At 43.9% G+C, this 26662-nt stretch overlaps 1 protein-coding gene across 1 annotated transcript in view; it reads right to left on the reverse strand.

Annotated features, from left to right (window-relative positions):
• Positions 1–1264: 1264 nt before the first annotated feature.
• pappa2 (pappalysin 2) overlaps positions 1265–26662 on the reverse strand; it is a gene marked incomplete at both ends in the record, with an annotated part of 139420 nt that continues 114022 nt past the window's right edge. Inside the window, 2 exon segments of the mRNA XM_083781953.1 lie at positions 1265–2116; positions 24572–24643. Coding sequence (XP_083638079.1) covers positions 1265–2116; positions 24572–24643 — 924 coding nt within the window.

A 26662-nucleotide genomic window follows, 5' to 3' on the forward strand; every position in this document is an offset into this window, starting at 1 on the left:
AGAAACACACTAAACCATTTACCACGCCATCACGGCCCCACAAAGAAACACACTAAACCATTTACCACGCCATCACGGCCCCACAAAGAAACACACTAAACCATTTACCACGCCATCACGGCCCCACAAAGAAACACACTAAACCATTTACCACGCCATCACGGCCCCACAAAGAAACACACTAAACCATTTACCACGCCATCACGGCCCCACAAAGAAACACACTAAACCATTTACCACGCCATCACGGCCCCACAAAGAAACACACTAAACCATTTACCACGCCATCACGGCCCCACAAAGAAATACACTAAACCATTTACCACGCCATCACGGCCCCGCGAAGAAATACACAAAACCAACTGTAGATTTATTTTTATTTTAGTCGACTAATATCTTTGTGATGTTTAGTCGACTAAAACTATACACTAAAATAATTTCACCGCTTCTTCGCCCCAAATGTATTAACCCATTTAGGCCTGACCTCAACATTTAAAAGAAATATTCTAAATCTTCCAGTTTTCTGAAAGAAATATTTTCACGATTTTTCAAAAAAAGCAGACCTACACAAGCTCCTATAACCTGCCAGTGAGGAGCCCCCCCCCCCACCGGGAGGACACCGATCCTCCTGTCCAACACTGACGTGCTGACAGATCTCGTGCCCTCCCCCTCCCCCACAAAGCCAGATGCACCACTGTGGAATTCAATATACTCCAATACCACTAAATGCAAATGTATCCTAATATAAATAGAAATCATCTAGTAAAAAACAAATCCGTCCATCTGAGCATATCTAGCTTAGGAGAAATGGAAAAAAATAAAATACGCTCTAAAGATATTTTAACATTCCGGGTGACTAAAATGTGACTAAAACTAAATTAAAACTATTCAAGAGACTATGACTAAAATAGAAATTTCCTGCCGAAAACAACACTGGTGCAGCCTGGGTTGCGTCAGTGGAAAGGCTCATACATACTCCAGTTTTTTGGTGATAGGTTATCACCGTTTTAGGTGATAGCTTATCACCTAAAACGGTGATAAGAGTTGAGGCCATCATACTCGCGGTGATGTCCTTAAGGATTGACCCCGCCTCCCTGTGGTTTACCCAACTTCTAGACCAATCAGTGAACGGGGTGATAAAGACTTGATGGTTGTAAAAACAGAGAGATGGGTCTGTGTCCGCGGTGATAGCTGATCATCACCGCGACTGACGTAATGGTGTAGTTTTCCAACCCTTTAAAAACTACACCGCGGTGATAACCTATCACCAAAACCTGGAGTATGTATGAACCTTAAGAGAGCTCACCTTTCTGGTGGACAGAGAGCTCACCTTTCTGGTGGACAGAGAGCTCACCTTTCTGGTGGACAGAGAGCTCACCTTTCTGGTGGACAGGGTGGACAGAGAGCTCACCTTTCTGGTGGACAGAGAGCTCACCTTTCTGGTGGACAGGGTGGACAGAGAGCTCACCTTTCTGGTGGACAGGGTGGACAGAGAGCTCACCTTTCTGGTGGACAGGGTGGACAGAGAGCTCACCTTTCTGGTGGACAGAGAGCTCACCTTTCTGGTGGACAGGGTGGACAGAGAGCTCACCTTTCTGGTGCACAGGGTGGACAGAGAGCTCACCTTTCTGGTGCACAGGGTGGACAGAGAGCTCACCTTTCTGGTGGACAGAGAGCTCACCTTTCTGGTGGACAGGGTGGACAGAGAGCTCACCTTTCTGGTGCACAGGGTGGACAGAGAGCTCACCTTTCTGGTGGACAGAGAGCTCACCTTTCTGGTGCACAGGGTGGACAGAGAGCTCACCTTTCTGGTGCACAGGGTGGACAGAGAGCTCACCTTTCTGGTGGACAGAGAGCTCACCTTTCTGGTGGACAGGGTGGACAGAGAGCTCACCTTTCTGGGGGACAGGGTGGACAGAGAGCTCACCTTTCTGGTGGACAGAGAGCTCACCTTTCTGGAGGACAGGGTGGACAGAGAGCTCACCTTTCTGGGGGACAGGGTGGACAGAGAGCTCACCTTTCTGGTGGACAGGGTGGACGGGCAGCAGTCCCCTCCGTCGTACTGGCAGTAGGCGCGGTTGTTGATGGTGTCGCACCAACCGTCGGCTCCGAACGGCTAGACACACAGAGACAGAAAGAGAATATCGTTAATTCCATTTTTGAGGAGGTTTTTTTGGCATAAATTAGAGCAATTGGACAAGCTTTACGTCTGTGTGTTGTTTTGGAAATATTGAACCAATGGAAAGTAGTAAAAAAGTGCTTTGGACAAAACCTCTTAACGCCATTGGACCCTCACAATGTCTGCTAAAAGCAGCTAACTCCACCACCTCTCCTCCCTCTCTCATAGAAGTAATTGACAATATATAAAGTTGCAACACCACAACTTTGATGAGACTGTATTGCTTTTTTTTATTTTTTTATATAAGGTTTTCTTTATTTCCCGAAAAATTTATATTTTTAATTTCCTGAAAATTTTACATTTTGTACTTATGAGGTTTCCTCCCAACAGCAGAGATAAATGCGTTCATTTTGTGGCGTTCAGTATGGTTCCCAAATAATCAAATTGCTTCTTCTGATTATTATTCACTTATTGCAATGCAGGTCCTGCAGCACAATATCTAGTGTTGTGCATTGCAAGGACATATTTAATCAGACCAGTGTGTGTCCAGTGGAAACCTGGTATGAATCTGATCTCAGGTCAGAAAGGGTTAAAGTTGGTTAGATGACAGACAGACAGACAGACAGGATTGTTAGCACGTTAGGTAATAATTATTTGTATAGCACTTTTTAAAAACAAGTTTACAAAGTTCAGGTGTGTGTAATTGCTTATATAGGCATTACCGGATGACGTCAAGTTTCGCAAACAGAAATACTTTGGTCAGGGAAGTAAGGGAGTCAAACTCTGCTGTTTGTCGCAAATTGTCGAATTCTGGTTTACATAAAAAGAATCCCATGCGTCATAATGAACGCAAATGCTTTTTAACGTTCTCGACTTAACCTTGAGGGCTGTTTAATCCCTGATGTGCCAACAATACAACAAAAAAATAAAAAAATAAAATAAGGGGCGAGTGCCAAAGATACTTTTGGCTTTCCCCTGCTGCGGTCCGATGGAGTCATTTCAAAGGCTTAACCAATTTTGGACGGGAACCCCTTTTGGTTTTATGTTATAATTCATCTATTGAAAAATAGCAGATCTACAAGCTCATAGCGCGCCACCGAGTGGCGCGCTATGAGCTTGTAGGTCTGCTATTTTTTGAAAAATCGAAGAACGACTGACATAGAAACATAGCTTTTTCAGAAAACTGTCAGGATGCAGAAGACATTTTTTAGAATCTGATCTCAGGTCAGAATGGGTTAAGATTCTACCTGCACTCTCGGTGCAGGGGGAGAAAGCAGCTGTTGGGAAGATTTCTACTGCAGCTTTTTTTTGCTAACTTCAAAGATAAGTTCTCGATCTGGGTCCAAGAATCCCCCTCTCTCCTTTCCCAGCTAACCTGCCATGCCATAAATAAATCTATTTAATCGCTCTAGTTTCGGACTAAATACTTTTCCAGTAATTACGCCCCACCACAGACCCCGCGGGGCAAAATCATTTGAATATCTTTCATGTAAATCTTCCAATTAGGCCCTGTTGTTGTGTGTGCACCGATATGTTTGTGCATGTGCTTTTAAATACGGACGCTCGATGATTTATCCCGGTGCCAAAAAATTCTGTTTGGATCGGAAACGATGCGCACAGCGCTGCAATTAGCATGTAGAGAAGTCCACCTAGCAGCCAGGGCGGGCCCTTTGAGGGTCCACCTAGCAGCCAGGGCGGGCCCTTTGAGTCCACCTAGCAGCCAGGGCGGGCCCTTTGAGTCCACCTAGCAGCCAGGGCGGGCCCTTTGAGTCCACCTAGCAGCCAGGGCGGGCCCTTTGAGTCCACCTAGCAGCCAGGGCGGGCCCTTTGAGTCCACCTAGCAGCCAGGGCGGGCCCTTTGAGTCCACCTAGCAGCCAGGGCGGGCCCTTTGAGTCCACCTAGCAGCCAGGGCGGGCCCTTTGAGTCCACCTAGCAGCCAGGGCGGGCCCTTTGAGTCCACCTAGCAGCCAGGGCGGGCCCTTTGAGTCCACCTAGCAGCCAGGGCGGGCCCTTTGAGGCAATATGGTGCTCCCAACTAGACGGAATGGACTCAAACGCTTAGCGTTCGTCCACCATTCCAAGCCAATTATATTTGGAGATATCTGGTGTGCATTCCGCCCTGGCAAACTGTTTAAGTGCCAGGGACGTCATCCCGTATCTAAATCAACTATGCACTGGTTGCCATGCCCGTAAAGACGTATTTAATTTTTCTTTTTTTAATTTTTTTTTTACATTTTTTCTTTTTTTAATTTTTTTTAAACGCCCTCTCTTTTTTTAAATGGGAGAATTGGCACTCAGAGCCTAAACTGGTGACCACCAGGTGGCGCTGAAGTAGTTTTAATTGTGATCAAAAAAATGGACAACACCAAAGGCCAAGTGGGCTCCGTTTCCGTCCATGCTAAACCCCTTATCTCTAAACTACTTTGTCTTTTTTTTTACTATTTTGCTAAACATTTTTGAGGAGATTATAAATTATAGCCAATTACAGGCTCAAAATGTGTCGATGTAGATTGTTTAATGTTGTTAATTAACCCATTTTGACCTGAGATCAGATTCTAAAAATGTCCTCTCTACATCCTGACAGTTTTCTGAAAAAAGCTATGTTTCTATGTCAGTCGTTCTTCGATTTTTCTAAAATAGCCACCGAGTGGCGCGCGCTATGAGCTTGTAGATCTGCTATTTTTCAATAGCTAAAGGGGTTCCCGCCCCCAAAATGGGTTAATACAATCAGAGAGACTTTTCCGTTTAGATGTACAGGTATGGGCTCTCATTCTCACTTAGAGTATATATATGAATAGAGAAGGCACCCAGAGGAAACCCTGAGGCGAAATGGACATAGTGGCCGAATTTGGTATTGCAGCTCGAGCCAGCGCTGCTCCGTTGACTATCATTGCGCACGTTCATGTGTTTGGGGCCATGACACGTGAACGAATGTTTCATACGTGAACGCACACAAACGGCACAATGATAGTCAACGGCAGCGCGTTTATGTGTTTGGGGCAAATCCATCCCAGAATGCACTCTGTTCCTACCAGGAAGGAGGAGTGAAATCGCCTCATGCGCTTTTGAGCAACTTAATGCAAGTGGATGGGAGGAGAACTCGGGTGTCTTCTCTATTTATATATACTCTAAGCATATTCTCACAGCCAGAAAGTGGGTTTTTTGTTGCCACTCAGTAGGCGTTCCCATGTGACCTCTGACCTCTGGGTATAGCCACTATTAGCGCTAATAAGTATTCCCGTTCGAATCGTTCTAAAGGTCAGAAATAAATGTCGTGCTGGAGGAGTGTCCGTCACAATACAGTAAACAATACGGTAAAATGAGGTCATGCGTGCGCCTGAGGTTAATTGTCTGTTTTACTGCATGGGAAATCCATTACCTCCCCTATACTGCCGCGCTGACAGGGACGAAATGTTTTTAGAATCATCATGGGGGCGAAAATAGTTTTTTTTTTTTTTTCCGTTTCACACTAAACCCAAGCCGTTTAGGTTCTAAACACTTTTTTAAACGTGTCAGTGTTTAGATTGTAAACAGAAGAGCATGTTTTAAATGCCATGATTGCACTGAGTCACCTGGCTACTCCTTCTCATTGTGAACAAGTAGCATATTGCAGAGTACAGTACTAACTATGCATACCCTACCTGGCAGGTGAAACGCACACACAAACGATCAAAATGTAAATACCCGTTTCTACTTTGGACCAAATACAAATGCAAATGTTGGGCTTGGTTTCAAAATTAAGGTTTTATGAGCCAATGAAAATTCTTCTGCTGCCCCTAATACAGACAGTTGTATACATGCAGAGTCACATGACTATGCGACTTAACAGTATGGTAGACTGAGGGTCATGCCAAATAGCACTGAGACCGACAGTCTTACTCTAATTGACCAGGGTGGGGCGCTGTAGTAATCGTTTGAAAATGAACTGTAATGAACGTGTAACTCATCATGCCTTGTTTTGGCAAAAAGGCATGGAACTTGTTTACACATGTGCGTTGACTCATGCGGAACACATCTGTCACTTTGTACAATTAAAACATTAAAATTAACATGGTGAAGGACATCTTGATGACATCATTAAGATGTACTTTTTTCAGACCTCCAGTTCTAGGAAACAGGGGGGGACTTTTTTAATATATATATATTTTTATAACAGCTCCAATAAGGTATATTAATGGCATAGTAAAAATGTTGAAAATGAGTGGAATTCCCCTTTAAAAAGCTAAGGTGACACAGATGCATTCCCGGGTCTTAATGGTGTTAAGTTCACTCCTCCGATATCATTCTTTAACAACTGACATTATATTTCAACAACTACCCCCCCCCCCACCCCCAGAATGCCATCCAAGCTGTTATGTGATAATGATGAAATGTGCCAAGCCTGATTACATTGATAAGAAGGATGGTGTGAGACTGATGGGTGGACACGTGCGTGCGTGCGTGCGTGCGTGCGTGCGTGCGTGCGTGCGTGCGTCCGTGCGTGCGTGCGTGAGCTGGTATAGCCAATGAGATGATGTGTCACGTCAGCATGGGCAGTGCTTTGTGTTTTTCTACCAGAACTTGGAGTACCGTAAAGTATGAAGTATGTCAGTAATGTTAAATATTAGAGTGCCATGATTCTTTTCCATGTGTTTATGAGGTGGTGACAGTACTCTGTTATAGACCCCTCGGTGCATGTGGTTGTTATGTGCAAATTTGTATTTAGGGTTTTCTTCCTGGAGGCTGAAACCTGGACAGTCAAAATGTGCCAATGAAAAAAAAAAACAGTGATATAGTGACATCACAATATCAACCCCTCCCCCTATATCATACAACAACAGCACTCCATCTTTAACCCATTCTGACCTGAGATCAGATTCATACGAGGTTTCCACTGGACACACACTGGTCTGATCAACCCATTCTGACCTGAGATCAGATTCTAAAAAAAATGTCACAGTCGTTCTTCGATTTTTTCAAAAATAGCAGACCTACAAGCTCGTAGCGCACCACTCGGTGGCGCGCTATGAGCTTGTAGATCTGCTATTTTTCAATAGATAAAGCATAACATGATGCGAACACCAAAATGGGTTCCCGTACAGAATGGGTTAACTCTGCCATACCTTATCGGACGTAGTATAATCTTTAAAAATAAATCTCTATATCTGCCTGTGTCTGAACAGGGCAAACTGACTACCTGTGAAAAGTGGAACGGTTAAGTAGGCTAATCAATTGTCAGGTGTGTGGGGCTTGCCATGGCAATCAATTTGGCTGAGGCAGAGGCTATGGAAAGTGCACAGGTGAGGGGATTTAGGCTGATTATAGGCCCACTGCATGGCAGAGCCTGACCAGACCAGAGCCTTTCGCGGTGGTTCTGGATAACCGTGGGTCCGACCGACTCGAGGCCGGGCACTGCACTCCCTGCGGGGGTGTGTGTGGAACGCGCGTGTCGAATTTGAAGCCGGTGGGGCGAACGGTTCTCGAGTTATACGTGCATAATGCATTACACACACACACACACGCACACAGACAGAGAGATGGCACATTTATAGCAGGATTTTGTGTGAGACTATATTTCAAATACAGGTACACATGTTGCTCCCGTTGAAGAATGTAACGCGCACACACACACACACACACACGCACACACACACACACACACACACACACACACACACGACACACATACGCACACAGAGACAGACCCCCTTCTAGACGGCTCCGCCCCTATAAGGTAATGTGTCCTAAAAACTGTTTTATGAATGGTTTTATGACGTTCCTGTTTGTCTTTCTCCGACGGTGCCGTCACCCCGCGAACGCTGTCCAACAAAAACAACGCATAAACAACGCAAACAATCAACCCGAAAATAAATATTAATTGCTACTGACAAACAACCTCAGGCCGGAGATTACGCACGAAAAAAACATCTTTTTTTTTACTCTTCCCCCCCCTCCCCCCCCCACACACACTGAAACAACATTCAACAAGTCTGCTGAAAAGTGTGAGCCAACCACATTTTGTAAGCTTAACCCATTTTGAGCGGGAACCCCTTTTGGTGTTAGCATCATGCTATGCTTTATAGCTATTGAAAAATAGCAGACCTACGAGCTCATAGCGCGCCACCGAGTGGCGCGCTACGAGCTTGTAGGTCTGCTATTTTTGAAAAGTCGTACAAATGTGGTGCAAATCTTTGAATATATATTTCCGAGCGAACATTTTTAACTAAAATATTAGCTTCTGGGGGGGGGGGGGGGGGGGGGGGGCGTCCCTGGAACTACATATTTTGAGATGGGGGTCCGTGGCCCAATACAGATAATTCTGGGGGTCCTTGACATGAAAAAGGTTGAGCCCCACTGACAGAAACATGGGTTTTTCAGAAAAATGTTTTGATTTTTAGAATACTTTTTTTAATCGACTTTCAGTCCAAAATGGTTTAAAGCCAAACACCCTGACAAATAGAGTATGAGGCAATGGTGGCGGGATTTTAATGTGCTCAGCAAGGCAACAAACCCACCAGCCCAAAGTTTAATGCACAGTGAAAGCCATGCACTTAATCCTTTAACACCTCGAGAGACAAACCCACGTTTGCTGCTGTAATTATGAGGAGGAGTGCGCTCAAACCTTTGTTTCATGTCAATGAAGGACCCTCCAAAGTTATGATGTACAGTATACTGCATGTGGCCTGACGTACGGAACCCGCCGCCGCGCATCTGAAAATATTTACTTTTCCGGAGAACGACCGTCGACCACCCACACAGAAGGGAAAAAAGCGACACGATATAATTATGCTTTCCCGTTTTTAATGGCTTAACCCATTCTGAACGGGAACCCATTTTGGTGTTTTTTTTTAAGCATTATTCTATTGAAAAATAGCAGATCTACAAGCTCACGAGCTATTTTAGAACATTAATGAAAATGTGGCGCATTTTGCTTCTGGGGAGGAGGTCCCTGGAACAACATATTTTCAGATGGGGGGTCGGTGGCCATAATTACATATTATGATTTTTGGGAGTCCTTGACATGAAAATGTTTGAGAACCACTGACACAGAAACATGGGGTTTTTCAGAAAACGACTGACATTTTTCGAATCTGATCTCAGGTCAGAAATGGGTTAATCAGACCAGTGTGTGTCCAGTGGAAACCTCGTATGAATCTGATCTCAGGTCAGAATGGCTTAACAAAATAAACTCCATGGCAACCCAGAAATGCTAAATGTTTTGAGGGCTCCTCGGCGTCCACAGCCACCACTTCCTGATGGGGTCTCCCTCCCCGAGCTCCTCTCAGTTAAGCCATTCTGACCTGAGATCAGATTCATACGAGGTTTCCACTGGACACACACTGGTCTGATTAACCCATTTCTGACCTGAGATCAGATTAAAAAAAAATGTCAGTCGTTCTTCGATTTTTCAAAAATAGCAGACCTACAAGCTCTTAGCGCGCCACTCGGTGGCGCGCTATGAGCTTGTAGATCTGCTATTTTTCAATAGCTAAAGCATAACATGATGCTGACACCAAAAGGGGTTCCCGCGCAAAATGGGTTAAACCATTTAGACCTGAGCTACAAAAATGTCTTCTATAAATCTTGACAGTTTCTGAAAAAACCCTTATGTTTCTATGTCTAGCGGTGCTCAACCTTTTTCATGTCAAGGACCCCCAAACATATCTGGACCCCCATCTGAAAATACAGTATGTTGTTCCAGGGACCCCCCCCCCCCTCTCCCCCCCAGAAGCAAAGATTTGAGTTAAAAACATTTGCTCTGAAAGAATACATATTATTCCAAATTTTTGCCGCATTTTCATGATTTTTTCAAAAATAGCAGACCTGCAAGCTTGTAGGTCTGCTATTTTTCAATAGCTTAAAGCATGACACGATGCTTTAAAGTTTAAAACACCAAAAACAGGTTCCCGTCCAGAATGCGTTAAGTAATTACCTCCCCTATGAAACACACTGTTTGGTTTGTAACTCACATTAAAGCCTGCCTGCAGCAGAGTGTATGTATGCAGGGTTCTTTTTTTTTGCAGGGGGGCTTAATGTTTGAAGGAAAACACACACAGTGGGTGTTTTCAAGTCAAAGTAATTTCATCGAGGCCAATGTATATACTGTATAATTATACGGCCGATGTTCAATTACAAATTACCATTTGTAATTGCATTCCTCTGAGCTGTATATCGAACGGAGGCAAATACAGCTGTTATTGTAAACACATTTAATTCACTGTAAAAGTTTTTTTTTCTTTTATAGGCCTGACCTCGAAATAAATAAAAAAATCTTCTAAATCCTCCAGTTTTCTGAAATAAATATTTTCACGATTAAAAAAAAAATAGCAGACCTACAAGCTCGTAGCGCGCCACTCGCCACTCGGTGGCGCGCTACGAGCTTGTAGATCTGCTATTTTTCAATAGCTAAATTATAACATAATGTTTAAAACACCAAAAGGGGTTCCCGCCCAAAATGGGTTAATGCATTTGTTTTAATCCCACGTTTAGAGCAGAGCAGCGGACTGACCTCATGCTTCCTTCAATGCATGAGGAGTCCAAGACACTCCTTTTCACCTGACAGGGGTTTCCCCGGTTGGTCGTATATAGCGCGTGGAAGGAACACATTATTGAACTAACCGTTTACCAGTGAGACCATTTCTGGGCAATAGGGACATTTTATAATAATTGTTATTTATACAAACATCTGCCTGTTATCTCTCCTATATGTGGCACCACATCAATATACAGCATGCTATTGCGGACAGGCTAAACCTCATCAAATGCTCAAATGCCTTTCTGTGTGGAGTTTGCATGTTCTCCCCGAGTCCCCTATAGGGTAGGTACCCTCACATGTTCTCCCCGTGTCCCCTAGGGTAGGTATACCCTCACATGTTCTCCCCGTGTCCCCTAGGGTAGGTACCCTCACATGTTCTCCCCGTGTCCCCTAGGGTAGGTACCCTCACATGTTCTCCCCGTGTCCCCTAGGGTAGGTACCCTCACATGTTCTCCCCTAGGGTACCCTCACATGTTCTCCCTGTGTCCCCTAGGGTAGGTATACCCTCACATGTTCTCCCCGTGTCCCCTAGGGTAGGTACCCTCACATGTTCTCCCCGTGTCCCCTAGGGTAGGTACCCTCACATGTTCTCTTCAAACTGGTCAGGCTCCTACTTGGCCTCACCCCCCGAACCCACCTCACCCCTGCCCACTTTGACAGGCTGGGATGGCTTAGGGTCGTCGACAGAGTACAGCATCTTGCAATGGGTCTGGTCCACAAGATTCGATACACCACCAAGATACCCATGTACCTGTCTAAATACTTCCTTAATGTAAACGAAGTCCACACCCACAACACCAGAGGGAGTGCAACAAACCATGTACAACCCAGATTCGGCACAAACAAGGGACTAAATTCTTTTCGCTCCTATGCCACCAAAATGTGGAACACCCTACCAACAGTCATTAAGACATGTGAATCCCTTGACTCCTTCAAAACCGCTCTCAAAGGGCACCTACGGATGGCTGCAATTCGAAACTGGCCTCTGTAAAATCTGAATCCCCCCCACCCCATTTCCCTCACTGTATATTGTATATTTTCCCAGTGCTTGTATATTTTCCCTTTTTTGCTTCCCATATGATGAATTCCTGTTCTGTTCTTTAGCTACATAGAAATGTCTATTTGTATGTCTCTAAATGGTTGTATGTCTTTAAATGTTTTGATGAATTGAACAATGTGGACCCTGTTGTAAACAAGTGTAATGCTTAATTGGGTCGTCCACTCACAGTTGACAGTCTTTGTATTGAGTTTGTGCTTAAAATGTACTGTAAATTCTACAAACTGTTAATAAATATTTCAATCAATCAAAAACTCCCCGTGTCCCCTAGTGTAGGTACCCTCACATGTTCTCCCCGTGTCCCCTAGTGTAGGTACCCTCACATGTTCTCCCCGTGTCCCCTAGGGTAGATACCCTCAACAAAACATGCAGTAATCCTGGTCACTAAACTACCTCCCCCTGGCCAGCCGGGGCGCCTGATGGAGGGGAAAGGAACTGGTCGGAATAACGTGTTCCTTCCACACGCTATACGTCCGGCCTGGGAAACTCTCCCCCTGTCAGGTGAAAAGAAGCAGCTTGGACTCCTCATGCATAGAAGGAGGCATGAGGTCAGTCCGCTGCCCCCCCCCCCCAGGTTGGCAGAGGAAGTGTAGCGCCCAGGATTACATTAGATAATTGACACTGGGTTAGAACATTGTGGGATAAAACATTTTATAAAAGATGCTGAATAAATAATGGTCTGGACTGCATGGGAAGGACCCAGTGTACAAACAGCTAAAGGTCAAGTGTCTCCCCTCCGTCGACCTTTTGGACTGATCAGAGAGAGAGAGAGAGAGAGAGAGAGAGAGAGAGAGAGAGAGAGAGAGAGAGATAGAGAGAGAGAGAGAGAGAGAGAGAGGCGAGAGAGAGAGAGAGAGAACCCTCTACGCCATCTGGATGAGATCTGGCATGGCAGAGCGTGCGCTACAACATGTGCTGTGGTATAATTTACAGTGTTGTCATGGAGCGCTCGCTGCGTTAGCCTAGCAACGTTCACGGGAAGGTGGACAGGGGAAATGCAGCTCGCTTGGCAGGTAGTGGGAATATTTTAACCCATTTAGACCCATTGAGGACCGTTCTATGACTACGAATGCCTTCTGAATCCTGAAAGTTCTGGAAAAAAAAAACCCTTGTTTCTATGTCGGTGGTTCTCAAACATTTTCATGTCAAGGACCCCCAAAATTATCTCCATTTGGCCGCGGACTCCCCCATCTGAAAATATGTAGTTTCAGGGACCCCCCCCCCCCCAGAAGCAAAGATTTGAGTTAACGTTAAACGTTCGCTCTGAAAGATTATATTCAAAGATTTGCACCACAATTTCACGATTTTTCAAAAATAGCAAGACCTACGAGCTCGTATCGCGACACTCGGTGCCGCGCTTGCGAGCTTGTAGATCTGCTATTTTTCAATAGCTAAAGTACAACATAATGCTTTTAAAACACCAAAAGGGGTTCCCGCCCAAAATGCGTTAATACTGTTTATGTGTTCCATCGGTAGTTCCAGGCCTCGCCGAAGATCATCCTGCACGGACAGTTTGCCGAAATAAAATTCTCTCCGTTTTTATGGGTTCAGATGATACACTGTGTAACCGCTCTAAAGATATTGAGGGGGCGATAAAATAAGAATCAAATGTACCTTTTTTTTTGTTTTAAAGGCACTGAACCGGCGCCCAGCTGCAGAGCAGAGAGTCGGTAACCTATCCGTGTCAGAGTACCCGTTCTACCCATCTGTCTGTGTCCCTTTTATGCCCATATATGGGCATCTCTGTATATGTGTCCCTGTCTTTATTCCAATATATGTTATGTGTCAGCCACTTAACAGATTCTGTACATAGGACGCCTGAGAACGTCATAAGGACCCCGAAATATTAGTACTATTGACGTGTGAGGACGTCCTAGCGACGTCCCAGCGACGCAGGGCGAGATAAGAATATTCAGAATTTTTCCTATTATTTTTTTTGGCATTTCGCTTTTCGCTTGCCGTATGCTAACGCTCAGTGCAACTATTAGCTTGTCATTGACTCCCATGTTAGCGCGGCGGAAAGAATGACTCGTATCTCCTAATCCAGGGCGCTCTCCGTGGTGATGAATAGAGCGATATGCTGGCGCTTCATTTCTGCTCCTCATCCGTCTCTCCCGCAAAATATGAACGTTCTTTGGAGCGTAAAACAATATATTAAGATGATCGGGGATGTGAGGTCCCTTTGTAAAGTCAACTTTTTTAGGCAAGTGTTTCCTGTTTCATGGCTTTCAAAGTAAAAGCGATCAGACAACTCTGGCACTCTATAGCCTTTATTTTGAAGGCACTTCCTGTACTAGATGTGTTAAAGGTGTAGTGAAATGAAAAAGACGTTTTTCACACTTTTAGACCATATCCGTGGTCATTATATGGGCATACCTAACAATGGATGCCAATTTTTTTTGAAAATTCTCATTTCTGTGTGTTTTTATATCAAAGGTCCATAAAAACGATTGCATTATTTATTTATTAAAACGAAAACGTGCTGCGTGATGACGTGTAGAGATACACATCGATAAAAGCCAATAACAATGAAGCTCACCCGTTTAATTCCCCATATTTGCGCATCCGTCCAGCACAGCTGCTACTGATTACAGAATACTCCGTTTTATTCCCATTTAAGATAACATCCAGACAGTGTATTACTCGGTTTCAACTCAATCATCACGCTAGAATATGTATCCAAAAACATTATAGGGTAGAAATAAGCCACATAACAGTAAACTGGTGTAGCTGGCCAACAATCTGATTTGTAAACAAACAACACCACGCTGTTGCGCATAGCATTAGCCACCGTCCCTAGCTACCGTCCCATCGCCTGAAGGGATGCGACGCTCTGATTGGTTCAGAAACTTCAGACCGGTGTTTCATGTTGAAACACCATTTTCATGTTGTTCACCATTTCCGTTTCACTACACCTTTACGAGTATATATGAATAGAGATGGCACCCGAGTTCTCCTTCCATCCACTTGCATTGAGTTGCTCTAAAGCGCATGAGGCGATTTCACTCCTCCTTCCGGGTATAGGAACAGAGTGCATTCTGGGATGGATTGGCCCCAAACACATGAACGCTCTGCCGTTGAACGTACACGAACACGCACGAACGCGAACGAGCGTGCTGCCGTCGTGAACGTGCACAATGATAGTCAACGGACCAGCGCGTTCATGTGTTTGGGGCCAGGCTGCAATACCTTCATTCGGCCACTATGTCCATTTCGCCTCAGGGTTTCCTCTGGGTGCCGTCTCTATTCATATATACTCTATGGTCAGCCATGCCCAAATATGGATTGTTGTGATGTCAGAACAGGCCAGCTCCATATATGGAGCCGGGGCAGTTGGGTCCTGTCTGTCCAGAGCCCGGGCCGGGCCAGAGGCCTTTTGTGGAGGTTCTGGACAACCGTGCGTCCGACGGACTCGACAACCGGGCACTGCAACTCCCTGTGGGTTCGACCCAAACCGACTTCAAACTCGATGGCACTCCATCTTGCCAGCCAGCAAGGTGCTAAATAGGTGCAAGGTGCCCATAGACAGCCCCATTCATCCAAACAGAAAAGTCCTATCTAAATCTAATTGTATTAAATATAACGTCAAACTGCACCAACATTGCAGCTGCTCTACAAAAAGCTTGAATTATTGACTTACTATCTGCAAAAGTTTTTGTTTCACAATAACCCACCGTAGAAATGTTGAGCTACTCTTCCTGTCAAGAAATGACTAGCAGATGATTATTATTGTGTCAGAGTATTATAAGTGTTTAGAAGCACTCGTTTTCAGTAAAGCTTAACCTCCTGCTGCCTCCTGCGTTATGTGCAAATTCAAAACAGGTGGTGCGCCTGGGCCGTTGAGTGATAGTCAACGAGCGCTTCCAAACTCCACTTAGGGAAAAAAAAAACAACACATCTGCAAGGAATTTCTTGACAGGGAGCAGCTCATAACATGTTCTACGGTGGATTTTTATGAAACAAACACATTGCAGATAGAAAGAAAGAGGATAATTCAAGCTTTCCGTTCATGCTGCAATGTTACATGTTAAATACAATTAGATAGGACTTTTCTGTTTGGATGAATGGGCTGTCTATGGGAAGTTGCACCTAGTTTATAGCACCTTGCTGTCAAGATGGCAGCCGTGTGCATGTTGTCAATGGCACCTGCTTTTCAACACAATCCTCTCCAGCTCAATTATAAGGTCCAGTTTAAAACAACGCAAAGCTGACGGGGAACATACATTTATAAACATACATTTATACCTTTATATTAACCTTCATGTACTGTAGTGACCCACAGAGTCCATTACATGATGTCATGATCAAATGTCTTTCCTTTTTCATATTTAAATATTATGTCTCATGTTTAATATTTGTCTTGTTGTGGGTTTTTTTTTTCCATGCAGTTCAATCTAATCTAATCACAAATGTCATTGCTTTAAAGGGACACTTCACCCTTTTTGCAAAAAAATATATGTTAATGATGTTTAGAAGCTTTAGGTGCACTTTCCTGGGGGTATTTATGTGTGTAATATGTGGTTTTAGTTATTTTAGATTGTAGCAGTGAGCCTGTTGTCTCTGATGTCATGGACACTGGTCTCACTACCTTCCTGGACTACAATTCCCATAATTCTTTGGTGCACTGCTCCTCCTTGTGGATAGGGGGAGAGCTGTCTTACTGAGACAACAAGTCCAGGAAGGAAGTGAGCCCAGTGTCCATGACATCAGAGACAACAGGCTCACTGCTAGAATCTGAAATATCTAAAACCACATATTACACACATAAAGACCTCCAGGAAAGTGTTCTAAAGCTTCTAAACGTCATTAACATATATTCTTTTGCAAAAAGGGTGAAGTGTCCCTTTAACCCATTCTGGGCGGGAACCCCTTTTGGTGTTAGCATTCTGTTCTACTTTAGCTATTGAAAAAGAGCAGATCTACAAGCTCATAGCTGCTATTTAAAAAAAAATCAAAGAACGACTGACATAGAAACAGCTTTTTCAGAAAACTGTCAGGATGTAATAGACATTTTTAGAATCTGATCTCAGGTCAGAATGGGTTCATCAGACCAGTGTGTGTCCAGTGGAAACCTCGTATGAATCTGATCTCAGGTCAGAATGGGTTAAAGGATAAAGCAGAGGGATGGATGGAGTCTCATGGACATCAGCGCAGCACAGAGAACGGTGCTTCAGAAGTTCAGAGCCTTCGTTGTTTCATGTGATGCTCTCTATATAATATATATCTATGGTTGAATCATTGTAAATGTTTCTATATCTACATTAATGCCACAGTCAGAACCTAGAGCGGCCCACCGCCGCCAGGCCCAGAAGAAAACAATAATACTTTGTTAGAATCATCCATCCATCCATCCATCCATCCATCCATCCATCCAATCCAACCGCTTATCCGTAGTCGGGTCGCGGGTGCAACAGCTCCACCAGAGAGCTCCAGACTTCCCTCTCCATGCAGAGCAACATTAGTGACTTCCTCCTGGGGGGACCCCGAGGCGTTCCAAGGCCAGTGAGTCAATGTGTTTCCTCCAACTGCGCCTTGGTCTGCCCCGGGGTCTCCTCCCAGTGAGACGTGCGTCGAGGACCTCCCTAGGGAGACGCCCGAGAGGCATCCTAACCAGATTCCCGAATCACCTAAGCATGGCTCCTTTCCAGGCGAAGGAGCAGCGGTTCTACTCCGAGTCTCTCCCGCGTGACTGAACTTCTCACCCTGTCTCTATGGGACATGCCAGACTCCTTGGTCCTAATAAAAAAAGATCATAGAAATAAATATACAATAAAGAGAGTTCCACCGTGTTCAGTTTGGAACATACAGACACAGGTTTGTGTTTCCACCGCATTGTGTTGGACGGAACAATTGTCATTGTTTGATGCCTAGCTGAATGTTTAGAGAGCCTGTCTGGAGAGAAGGAGTCTCCTGAGGTTTGAATCTCAGTAAGTGATGCTGAAAGGTGGCTCACCATCAGGTGGGATTAGATGTTGATCCATCATTTCTTGATCTTTCTGCTGTTCCTTCGTCTGGAATGTGGTGTCGGTTGTTATTGTTGTTGTTATCGTCTGTTGTCGTTGGTTGCCATGGCTGCCAGTTCCCACCTGATGTCGTGTGGGAGTTCTGATTGGTCCAGAGCGTACTGAATAACTTCTAGCTTACATAACGTCTTAAGACAAGGACTCAAGTCTAAGATGAACAGCTCATCAGAGATAGTGTAACCTCCTTTCCTTCCTCCAAAGAGGATGATATGATCTCCCACAATGCAACAGCACATACTATGCATTGGACATGGTCCTTTCCACTTGGGCTCAACCTTCTTCCAGGAGAAGGTCTCTGGACTGAATTTCCACACATCATTGAAGTTCTGGGTACCGTTGAAACCACCAAATATGTACAGCTCTCCATTGTAGGTAAATGCTGAATGACAACAGCGTCTTTCTGGTAGAAGTTGTGAAGAAGGTGTGTCCAGCCAGTCGTTTGTCTCTGTGTCAAACACTCTGATGGTGTTGAGGACCCCCAGGTGCGTCGAGCCCCCGAATACAAAGATCTTGGTACCAATGATGGTGGCAGAGTGAAGGTATGAAGCAGGAGATGGAGTTCCTCTGGTATTAATTAAAGTCCAGACCATTGTGCTGGTGTCCAACTTGTACATGTCATTAGTGTATGCAGTCAGATTGGTGTTTCCTCCATGGATAAACATGACCTTCTCCAACACACAGGCTGAGTGGTAGCACCTCCCCTCTGGAACAGTCCCAGAAACCCTGGGTTGGAACCATCTGTGGGCGTCAACATCAAATGCATAAAGCACATTGCAGTAAGGATAGCCTCCCAAGATGTAGACTGTATCTTCAACCAACACAGCTGTGTGGTCGTGGAGCATGGATGGAACCTCAAGGTGACCGTCTCCTCTTCCTGGTTCCACTGGAGGTAACTTCTTCCAGCATAAAGACACTGGGTTGAAGACATGGACATCCATCTGTTCCATGTAGTTCCTTCCATCACAGCAGCCTCCAAAGGAATACAGTTTGTTCCTCACTGCTACAGCAGCATGATCGACTCGCTTTGGTCCTCCTGCTTTGGAAACGGTCCAAGACAACATCACTCTGTCTGTCTGTCTGTCTGTCTGTCTGTCTGTCTGTCTGTCTGTCTGTCTGTCTGTCTGTCTGTCTGTCTGTCTGTCTGTCTGTCTGTCTGTCTGTCTGTCTGTCTGTCTGTCTGTGTGTCTGTCTGTCTGTCTGTCTGTCTGTCTCTCGACGTCTACAGTCATTTTCAACACGGTGCATCATCTTATATCTTCTGGTGTGACATCACACGCGACACAAACTGTTGCCAATGCACCCTTAACGACGCCAATTAGTGCAGCTGTTCTTCATCTGCACCCTTTGAACTCTATTGCTATATTTATTACTTCATTGCGGCTACCTTGGGGTCTATGGATCTATGGGTCTCCCACACGTATAGCATAGTATAGTATATATGTATAGTTTATAATATAGTTTCATTATATAGATATTCCACTGTTACGTTCTTAGCTTACGCATGTTTCATGATAAATGTTTTTATGTGATGTATGCTTTTTTGTTCTTGCTTAATGTAAGTCACTCTGGATTAAGAGCGTCTGCTAAATGCCTAAATTGTTACAGCTTTCCCTGCTGTGTTGTATTTTGAGGCTGTGTGTGTGTGTGTGTGTGTGTGTGTGTGTGTGTGTGTGTGTGTGTGTGTGTGCGCGCGTGCGCACGTGCGCGGAATGTGCTCAAGCTGCCTGGCTGAGCACGGAATGTGATGTATGGTGATAACAGTGCCGCTCACGTCACGCGGGTGTGATATTTTCCTCCATATCGCTGTGTGAGAGACAGTCCACTGAGCAACTCAAAGTGAGGCTGAATGACAAGCATTTTGCATTCTGGCTCTTTGAGGGGAGCTAGCGCCCCCTATGGCCAGCTTGGTGTGTTTGTGTGTTCTGAACAACCAATATGTCAATTTGAAGCTACGATTCCCTGCTTTCACATGACATGACAAAAAACTTAAATAAAAAAATAAATCTATGACGTATAGCCTCGGTCAGAAACAGTCACTGTTGTTAAAACCAGTTCAGTGTCAAATAGCCTACGGATAGCACCGCTTGTCCAGGAGCTTATTGGAACATGGTTGATAAGACTGGAGCGATCAGGAATAAGATCAGGACTGGAGCGATCCGGAATAAGATCAGGACTGGAGCGATCCGGAATAAGATCAGGACTGGAGCGATCCGGAATAAGATCAGGACTGGAGCGATCAGGAATAAGATCAGGACTGGAGTGATCAGGAATAAGATCAGGACTGGAGCGATCAGGAATAAGATCAGGACTGGAGCGATCAGGAAATAAGATCAGGACTGGAGCGATCCGGAATAAGATCAGGACTGGAGCGATCAGGAATAAGATCAGGACTGGAGTGATCAGGAATAAGATCAGGACTGGAGCGATCCGGAATAAGATCAGGACTGGAGTGATCAGGAATAAGATCAGGACTGGAGCGATCCGGAAATAAGATCAGGACTGGAGCGATCCGGAATAAGATCGGGACTGGAGTGATCAGGAATAAGATCAGGACTGGAGCGATCAGGAATAAGATCAGGACTGGAGCGATCCGGAAATAAGATCAGGACTGGAGCGATCCGGAATAAGATCGGGACTGGAGCGATCCGGAATAAGTGGTCGACGGTCGTACCAAACTATCACCGGCTCTCCGCTGCAGACGCTAACTACAGAACAACCGTGCTGCTTAAATGTCACCTGGCAATGTACACATTCTGACCTGAGATCAGATTTAAAAAAGATCTTCTATGTCAGTCTCTCTTCGATTTTTCAAAAATAGCAGACATACAAGCTCGTGCTATGATCTTGTAGATCTGCTATTTTTCAATAGCTAAAGCATAACGTAATGCTAACACCAAAAGGGGTTCCTGCCTAAAATGGGTTAAATGTCATCAATGGAAACAAGTATTCACATTTACTTTGTAAAAGTATCAATACCAATAACTAAGTAGTATTAGTAAAAGTCTGGGATTCAAAATATACTTGAGTAAAACTAAAAGTGTATTGGCATCAAAAATGTATTTAAAGTGCCAAAAGTAAAAAAGTACTCATTTGGATCCGAGATGTAGTACTTAGTGGGTACATAATTAAGTAACAGTATTGGAAATTGGAAATACTCAAGAAAAGTGCAAAAAAACCTCAAAATTGTACTTAACCCATTCTGACCCGGCACCCATTTTGGTGTCGGCATCATGTCATGCTTTAGCTATTGAAAAATAGCAGATCTACAAGCTCATATCGCGCCACCGAGTGGCGCGATACGAGCTTGTAGGTCTGCTATTTTTGAAAAAAAATCGAAGAACGACTGACATTTTTAGAATCTGATCTCAGGTCAGAATGGGTTAATCAGACCAGTGTGTGTCCGGCGGAAACCTCGTATGAATCTGATCTCAGGTCAGAATGGGTTAAGTAGTATACAGTACTTGAGTAAACGTACTTTATTACTTTCCACCACTGGGCGATTTGTCTGTGTCCATTTTATCAGCTAATCCGTTAGCCTTGGCCATCATAGCGATGGATCTCTGGACAGCTCTTAAACCATTCTGACCTGAGATCAGATTCTAAAAATGTCAGTTTGAAAATGACAGTTTTCTGAAAAAGCTATGTTTCTATGTCAGTCGTTCTTCGATTTTTCAAAAATAGCAGACCTACAAGCTCGTATCGCGCCACTCGGTGGCGCGATATGAGCTTGTAGATCTGCTATTTTTCAATAGCTAAAGCATAACATGATGCCAACACCAAAATGGGTGCCCGGTCAGAATGGGTTAAACCATTCTGGGCGGGAACCCCTTTTGATGTCTAAGCATATGTTGTGCTTTAGCTGTTGAAAAATAGCAGATCTACAAGCTCATAGTGCGGCACCGAGTGCCACGCTACGAGCTTGTAGGTCTGCTATTTCTTTATTTTATCGTGAAAATGTGGCCCAAATGTTTGAATATATTCTTTCAGAGCGAACGTTTTTAACTCAAATCTTTGCGTCTGGGGGGGGGGGGGGGGGTTGTCTCTAGAACAACATATTTTCAGATGGAGGTCGGCGGCCAATTACATATAATTTTGGGGGTCCTTGACATGAAAGTGTTTGACTGATATAGAAACATGAGGTTTTTCAGAAAACTGTCAGGATTTAGAAGACATTTGTATAGAATCGTTCCCAGGGGGTCAAAATGGTTAAAAGGAAATTCTCGGAAAAAAAACCCAAAACGATTCTCTCTACCTGTCTTTTATCAGCGTCAAAATGTGAAGCACATTGCGGAGCGTCCCTGGTCTACCTGACTGGTGATGATTACAACAACAACCATTCAGACTGCTTGGCTCTGCTATTATTGGAGACGTCTGCGAGTCCATGTGGTTACATGATTACAAGATACATGTGGGTTATGGCCTGACAATGTGTAACAGTTTAAAACCCACTGCCTGTGAAGCACACTGTAGTTCCAAGGGCTTCGTTTACAACAAGTGATTGAGTGGCTCTTTATAAGGCACTTTTACTTTTTGAGAGAATATCGAGTAGCGCTTCAGAAATGCACTTTTACTTTTGAGAGAATAATATTCCCATAAGTCATTTCACTTTTTCATTTAAATGTAACTCCTTTTTGCTACAGAAACAGTAATGGCGGCAAGACTTATAACTGCTGTGTTCAGGAGAGGAGAAAAACTGATTTGTATTATTATTATTTTAATCCAAAATGAGTTAATATAGCACAGGCAAGACTCTTCACACATACTAGAGCATGTCTGAAATAAATATCAGAGCTGAAATCGACATGTAGGCTAAATATGAAATAAATGCTTAAACATGTAGACTTAGATAGCATTTGATACCGACTTATAGCATGTTATGTAGACAGCACTATAATTGCATTGTATATAGTCATAGCACGTCATAGTACATAATAGCATAGTATAGTATATATGTATAGTTTCATTATATAGATACTCCACTGTTACGTTCTTAGCTTACGCATGTTTCATGATGAATGCTTTTTATGTGATGTATTCCCATGCTTTTTGTTCTTGCTTAATGTAAGTCACTCTGGATTAAGAGCGTCTGCTAAATGCCTAATTGAAAATTGTAAATTGTAGCTAGGTGTATAATGTTAGAGTCCACAGAAGTGAACCTTTCAAGCCTGTTTTCTCAACTCGCCGTCTCTGCAAGACATTAAAGCCAATCTCCAAAACTGGTGGGTCAAACTGAACAACCAAAAGGTCTATGTCAATGTTGTTTTCGTCGACTAAAACTAAGACGAAAAATTTTCATCGGCTACCTATTTTCACTGACGAAAACTAAATGGAAACTAAATGAAAACTAAGCTATGGTGACTAAAACTAAGACTAAATGTATTGACAATTTCGTCAACAGATACAAACTAGACTAAAATGTTAGGAAGGGACTAGTGGACAAGAGATCCAGTATAAGTCATTTTACACTTGGTTGCATGCTGAAAATAGCCGATCTACAAGCCCACAACGCGTCGCAGAGCTTGTAGATCGTCTATTTTCAGCAAGTGTCAAATCAGTCATTACGACGGCATCAAGGCCTGCCAAAATACATTTTAGTCGACTAAATCACCTGTAGATTTAGTCGACTAAAATATTATGACATTTAGTCGACTAAAACTAGACTAACAATAAAACATTCCGGGTGACTAAAATGTGACTAAAACTAAATGAAGAGACTATCTATGACTAAAACTAAAATAGAAATGTGCTGCCAAGAACAACACTGATTCACTGCTTTTGCGTGACATGAGGAAACAAAACAAACATGACTTATTATAGCCTCGGTCAGAAACGATCACAAATATATATTGTAATCATTGTTGTTGTTGTTGTTGTTGTTGTTGTTAGTGAGCTTGTATATAAAATCTTGAAATAGAAAGTGGAATAGTTTGAATATTTTTGGGGAACACTTCTGGAGATCCATGACAAATAAGACACCTATGTATATGAGCAAATGTCCCTCTCTGCGTGGGACGGACAGTCCCTCATTTCACAAGACCTTTCAGGCGTCCCACAAATTGAGACCCTGTCTGTCCCACATGAGACTGGCAGGCAATGGCATCAGTGTTCAAATGCCCTAATAGTTAATCCCCTAATAGTTGGGCCTTCTGTTGTAAAGCTCTCTCATTGTCTCTTCCTACAAGATGTATGTGTTTTTAAGCCTGTTAAATTTTTTAAACAAAATGTGAGACACCAGAGGAGTATATATACCCAATAGGCCTTATATGGTCGAATATGACATCAAGGCATTTAATATCGCACTCAAAGAGAACTCAAGTAGTAAGTTGTTAACCCGGTACTCCAAGTATCGCTTGTGTGGGACAAGTGGGATGGGGGGACCCCAGTCCCACGATGGGGGGACCCCGTGATGGGGGGACCCCGTGATGGGGGGACCCTTGTGTGGGACAAGTGGGATGGGGGGACCCCAGTCCCACGATGGGGGGACCCTGTGATGGGGGGACCCCCGTCCCCCCATCAAGAAACGTCTGTCCCTCAAATGAACAGTTTTAATCTGGTCACCCTATAAACAGGTCCGATGAACAGCGCAGCTGTCTCAAAAAAAAGTTCCTAAATTTTTTTTCTGCATCAATAAAATATCTCCGTTAGCACACGATGCGAGAGACAGAGAGAGAGAGGGAGAGAGAGAGAGAGAGAGAGAGACTGTAAAATATGCTCGTGCTAACGCAGCGCGCCGTACACACACAAACGCACGCATGAGCGGAGCACACGAAAACATGCGCACCCGTCCCACACACGGTCCGGACGGACGGACGGACAGGAATTCCGTCATGCATATTTGGGATGGCCAGACTCTTACCTCACACGACTGGACGCAGTGAACATGCCGAGGGTCAGGGTGCCACCTCAGCCTCCCGGTGCACACGATACTCTGGAGGAAAAAGGAAAGAAAAAAGAAAAGGCCATAAGCAAAACATTAGAACATCCACAGCAAATCCTTCAGCACTTTACACAATGTTTCCCTTCCTTTTCCTCCTTCGTCGTCTGCTGCTTCTTCTGCCCCATGACGTTGCCATGCAGAGGTGGAAGAAAAACACTGAAATGTTTTCAGTTTTTAAGCCATTTAGACCCGAGTTAAAAACATTCCCTTTGAAAGAATATATATTCAAAGATTTGCGACACATTTTCACGATTTAAAAAAAATAGCAGACCTACAACCTCGTAATTACGAGCTTGTAGATCTGGTATTTTTCAATAGCTAAATTATAACATAATGTTTAAAACACCCAAAAGGGTTTCCCGCGAAAAATGGGTTAAGCCACCCCTTTTGGTGTTTTTAAGCCTTATGTATAACACTATATTATAGTTTAGCTATTGAAAAATAGCAGATCTAAAAGCACATCATAGCGCGCCACCGAGTGCCGCCGCGCTATATGCGCTTATTATTTATTTTTTATCATGAAAATGTGGCGCAAATCTTTGAATATATATTTTCAGAGTGAATTGTTTTAACCCATTCTGAACGGGAACCCATTTTGGTGTTAGCATCATGTTATGCTTTAGCTATTGAAAAATAGCAGATCTACAAGCTCATAGCGCGCCACCGAGTGGCGTGCTACGAGCTTGTAGGTCTGCTATTTTTTGAAAGATCGAAGAACGACTGACATTTTTATAGAATCTGATCTCAGGTCAGAATGGGTTAATCAGACCGGTGTGTGTCCAGTGGAAACCTCGTATGAATCTGATCTCAGGTCAGAATGGGTTTTTTTTATTTTTTTTTAAGATATTTTTTTGCGGCTTACGCCTTTATTGATTTTTTAAGGGATAGAAAGTAGGCTGACAGGAAACGGGAGAGAGATGGGGGGATGACATGCGGTAAAGGCCGTGTCGGGTCCGGGAGTCGAACCCGCGGCACACCGCGACTGGATCACCAGTCCGGTGCCCAGACCGTTACGCTACGGCCTGGGCCCAGAATGGGTTTTAAGTGAAAGTATCAATACTGCAAACGTAGAAATAAAACAAATAAATGGTTACGTAGACAAAAGGCGTCTTCGATCCCTCCAAGTCATACTTTGCGTGTCAAAGGTTGCAGACTTGAAAATAAATAGGGAATCCAAGAGGCACTCCTCCGTCTTTGTTTGAAAGATTCAAAGAATGTATTGATGAGCAAAAGGAGAATAAATAACAGGACCTACGCGTTTGGACCAAAAGGTCTTCGTCAGAGAGATAGACCCCGACGAATAACGCGGAGGACCTGTTATTTATTTGCTTTTGCTCATCAATAAACTGTTTTTTGAGTGGTGCAACCACTCCTACAACCAGCAATGTCCGTGTACCTGTTTGTTTGTGTACCTGTGTGAGCACGAGTATGTGACTTATTGATAACAGTAGGGGGCGCCAGAAACAGAGACGGAGTGCCTTGGATTCCCTTTTTTTCTTTTCAATTCTGCAATTTACACCTTTGACAAGTAGTACAACTTGAAGGAAATAAATCAACTGTAGCCTAGATTTAGTCGACTACAATCTTAGGATATTTAGTCGACTAAAACTAGACTAAACACTTAAACATTCCCAGGTGACTAAAACGTGACTGAAACTAAATGAAAACTATTGAAGAGACTATATGACTAAAACTAAAATAAAACTGTGATGCCAAAAACAACACTGCACCAGTGTAGAAATAGTGACCCACCACCAAAGTGACCGGAACTACTTGAACACTTACCGCGCCGGCACCTCAGTAGACCTTGTCAAGCAAAAAACTACAAAATGACGTCATTTCGCGGGTCCTCCATGCCGGCCATTTTTTTTTTTATCTGGGAGTAAGAACGCAACCTGTCCGCAACTCGATCGGGTCGGTAACTAACATGCTAACCTGGAGCTTAGCAAGCTAACCGGAGCTTAGCACGCTAACCGGAGCTTAGCACGCTAACCGGAGCTTAGCACGCTA

Source organism: Protomyctophum parallelum (genome assembly GCF_964188405.1).
Source record: "Protomyctophum parallelum genome assembly, chromosome: 14".
NCBI classification, from domain to species: domain Eukaryota; kingdom Metazoa; phylum Chordata; class Actinopteri; order Myctophiformes; family Myctophidae; genus Protomyctophum; species Protomyctophum parallelum.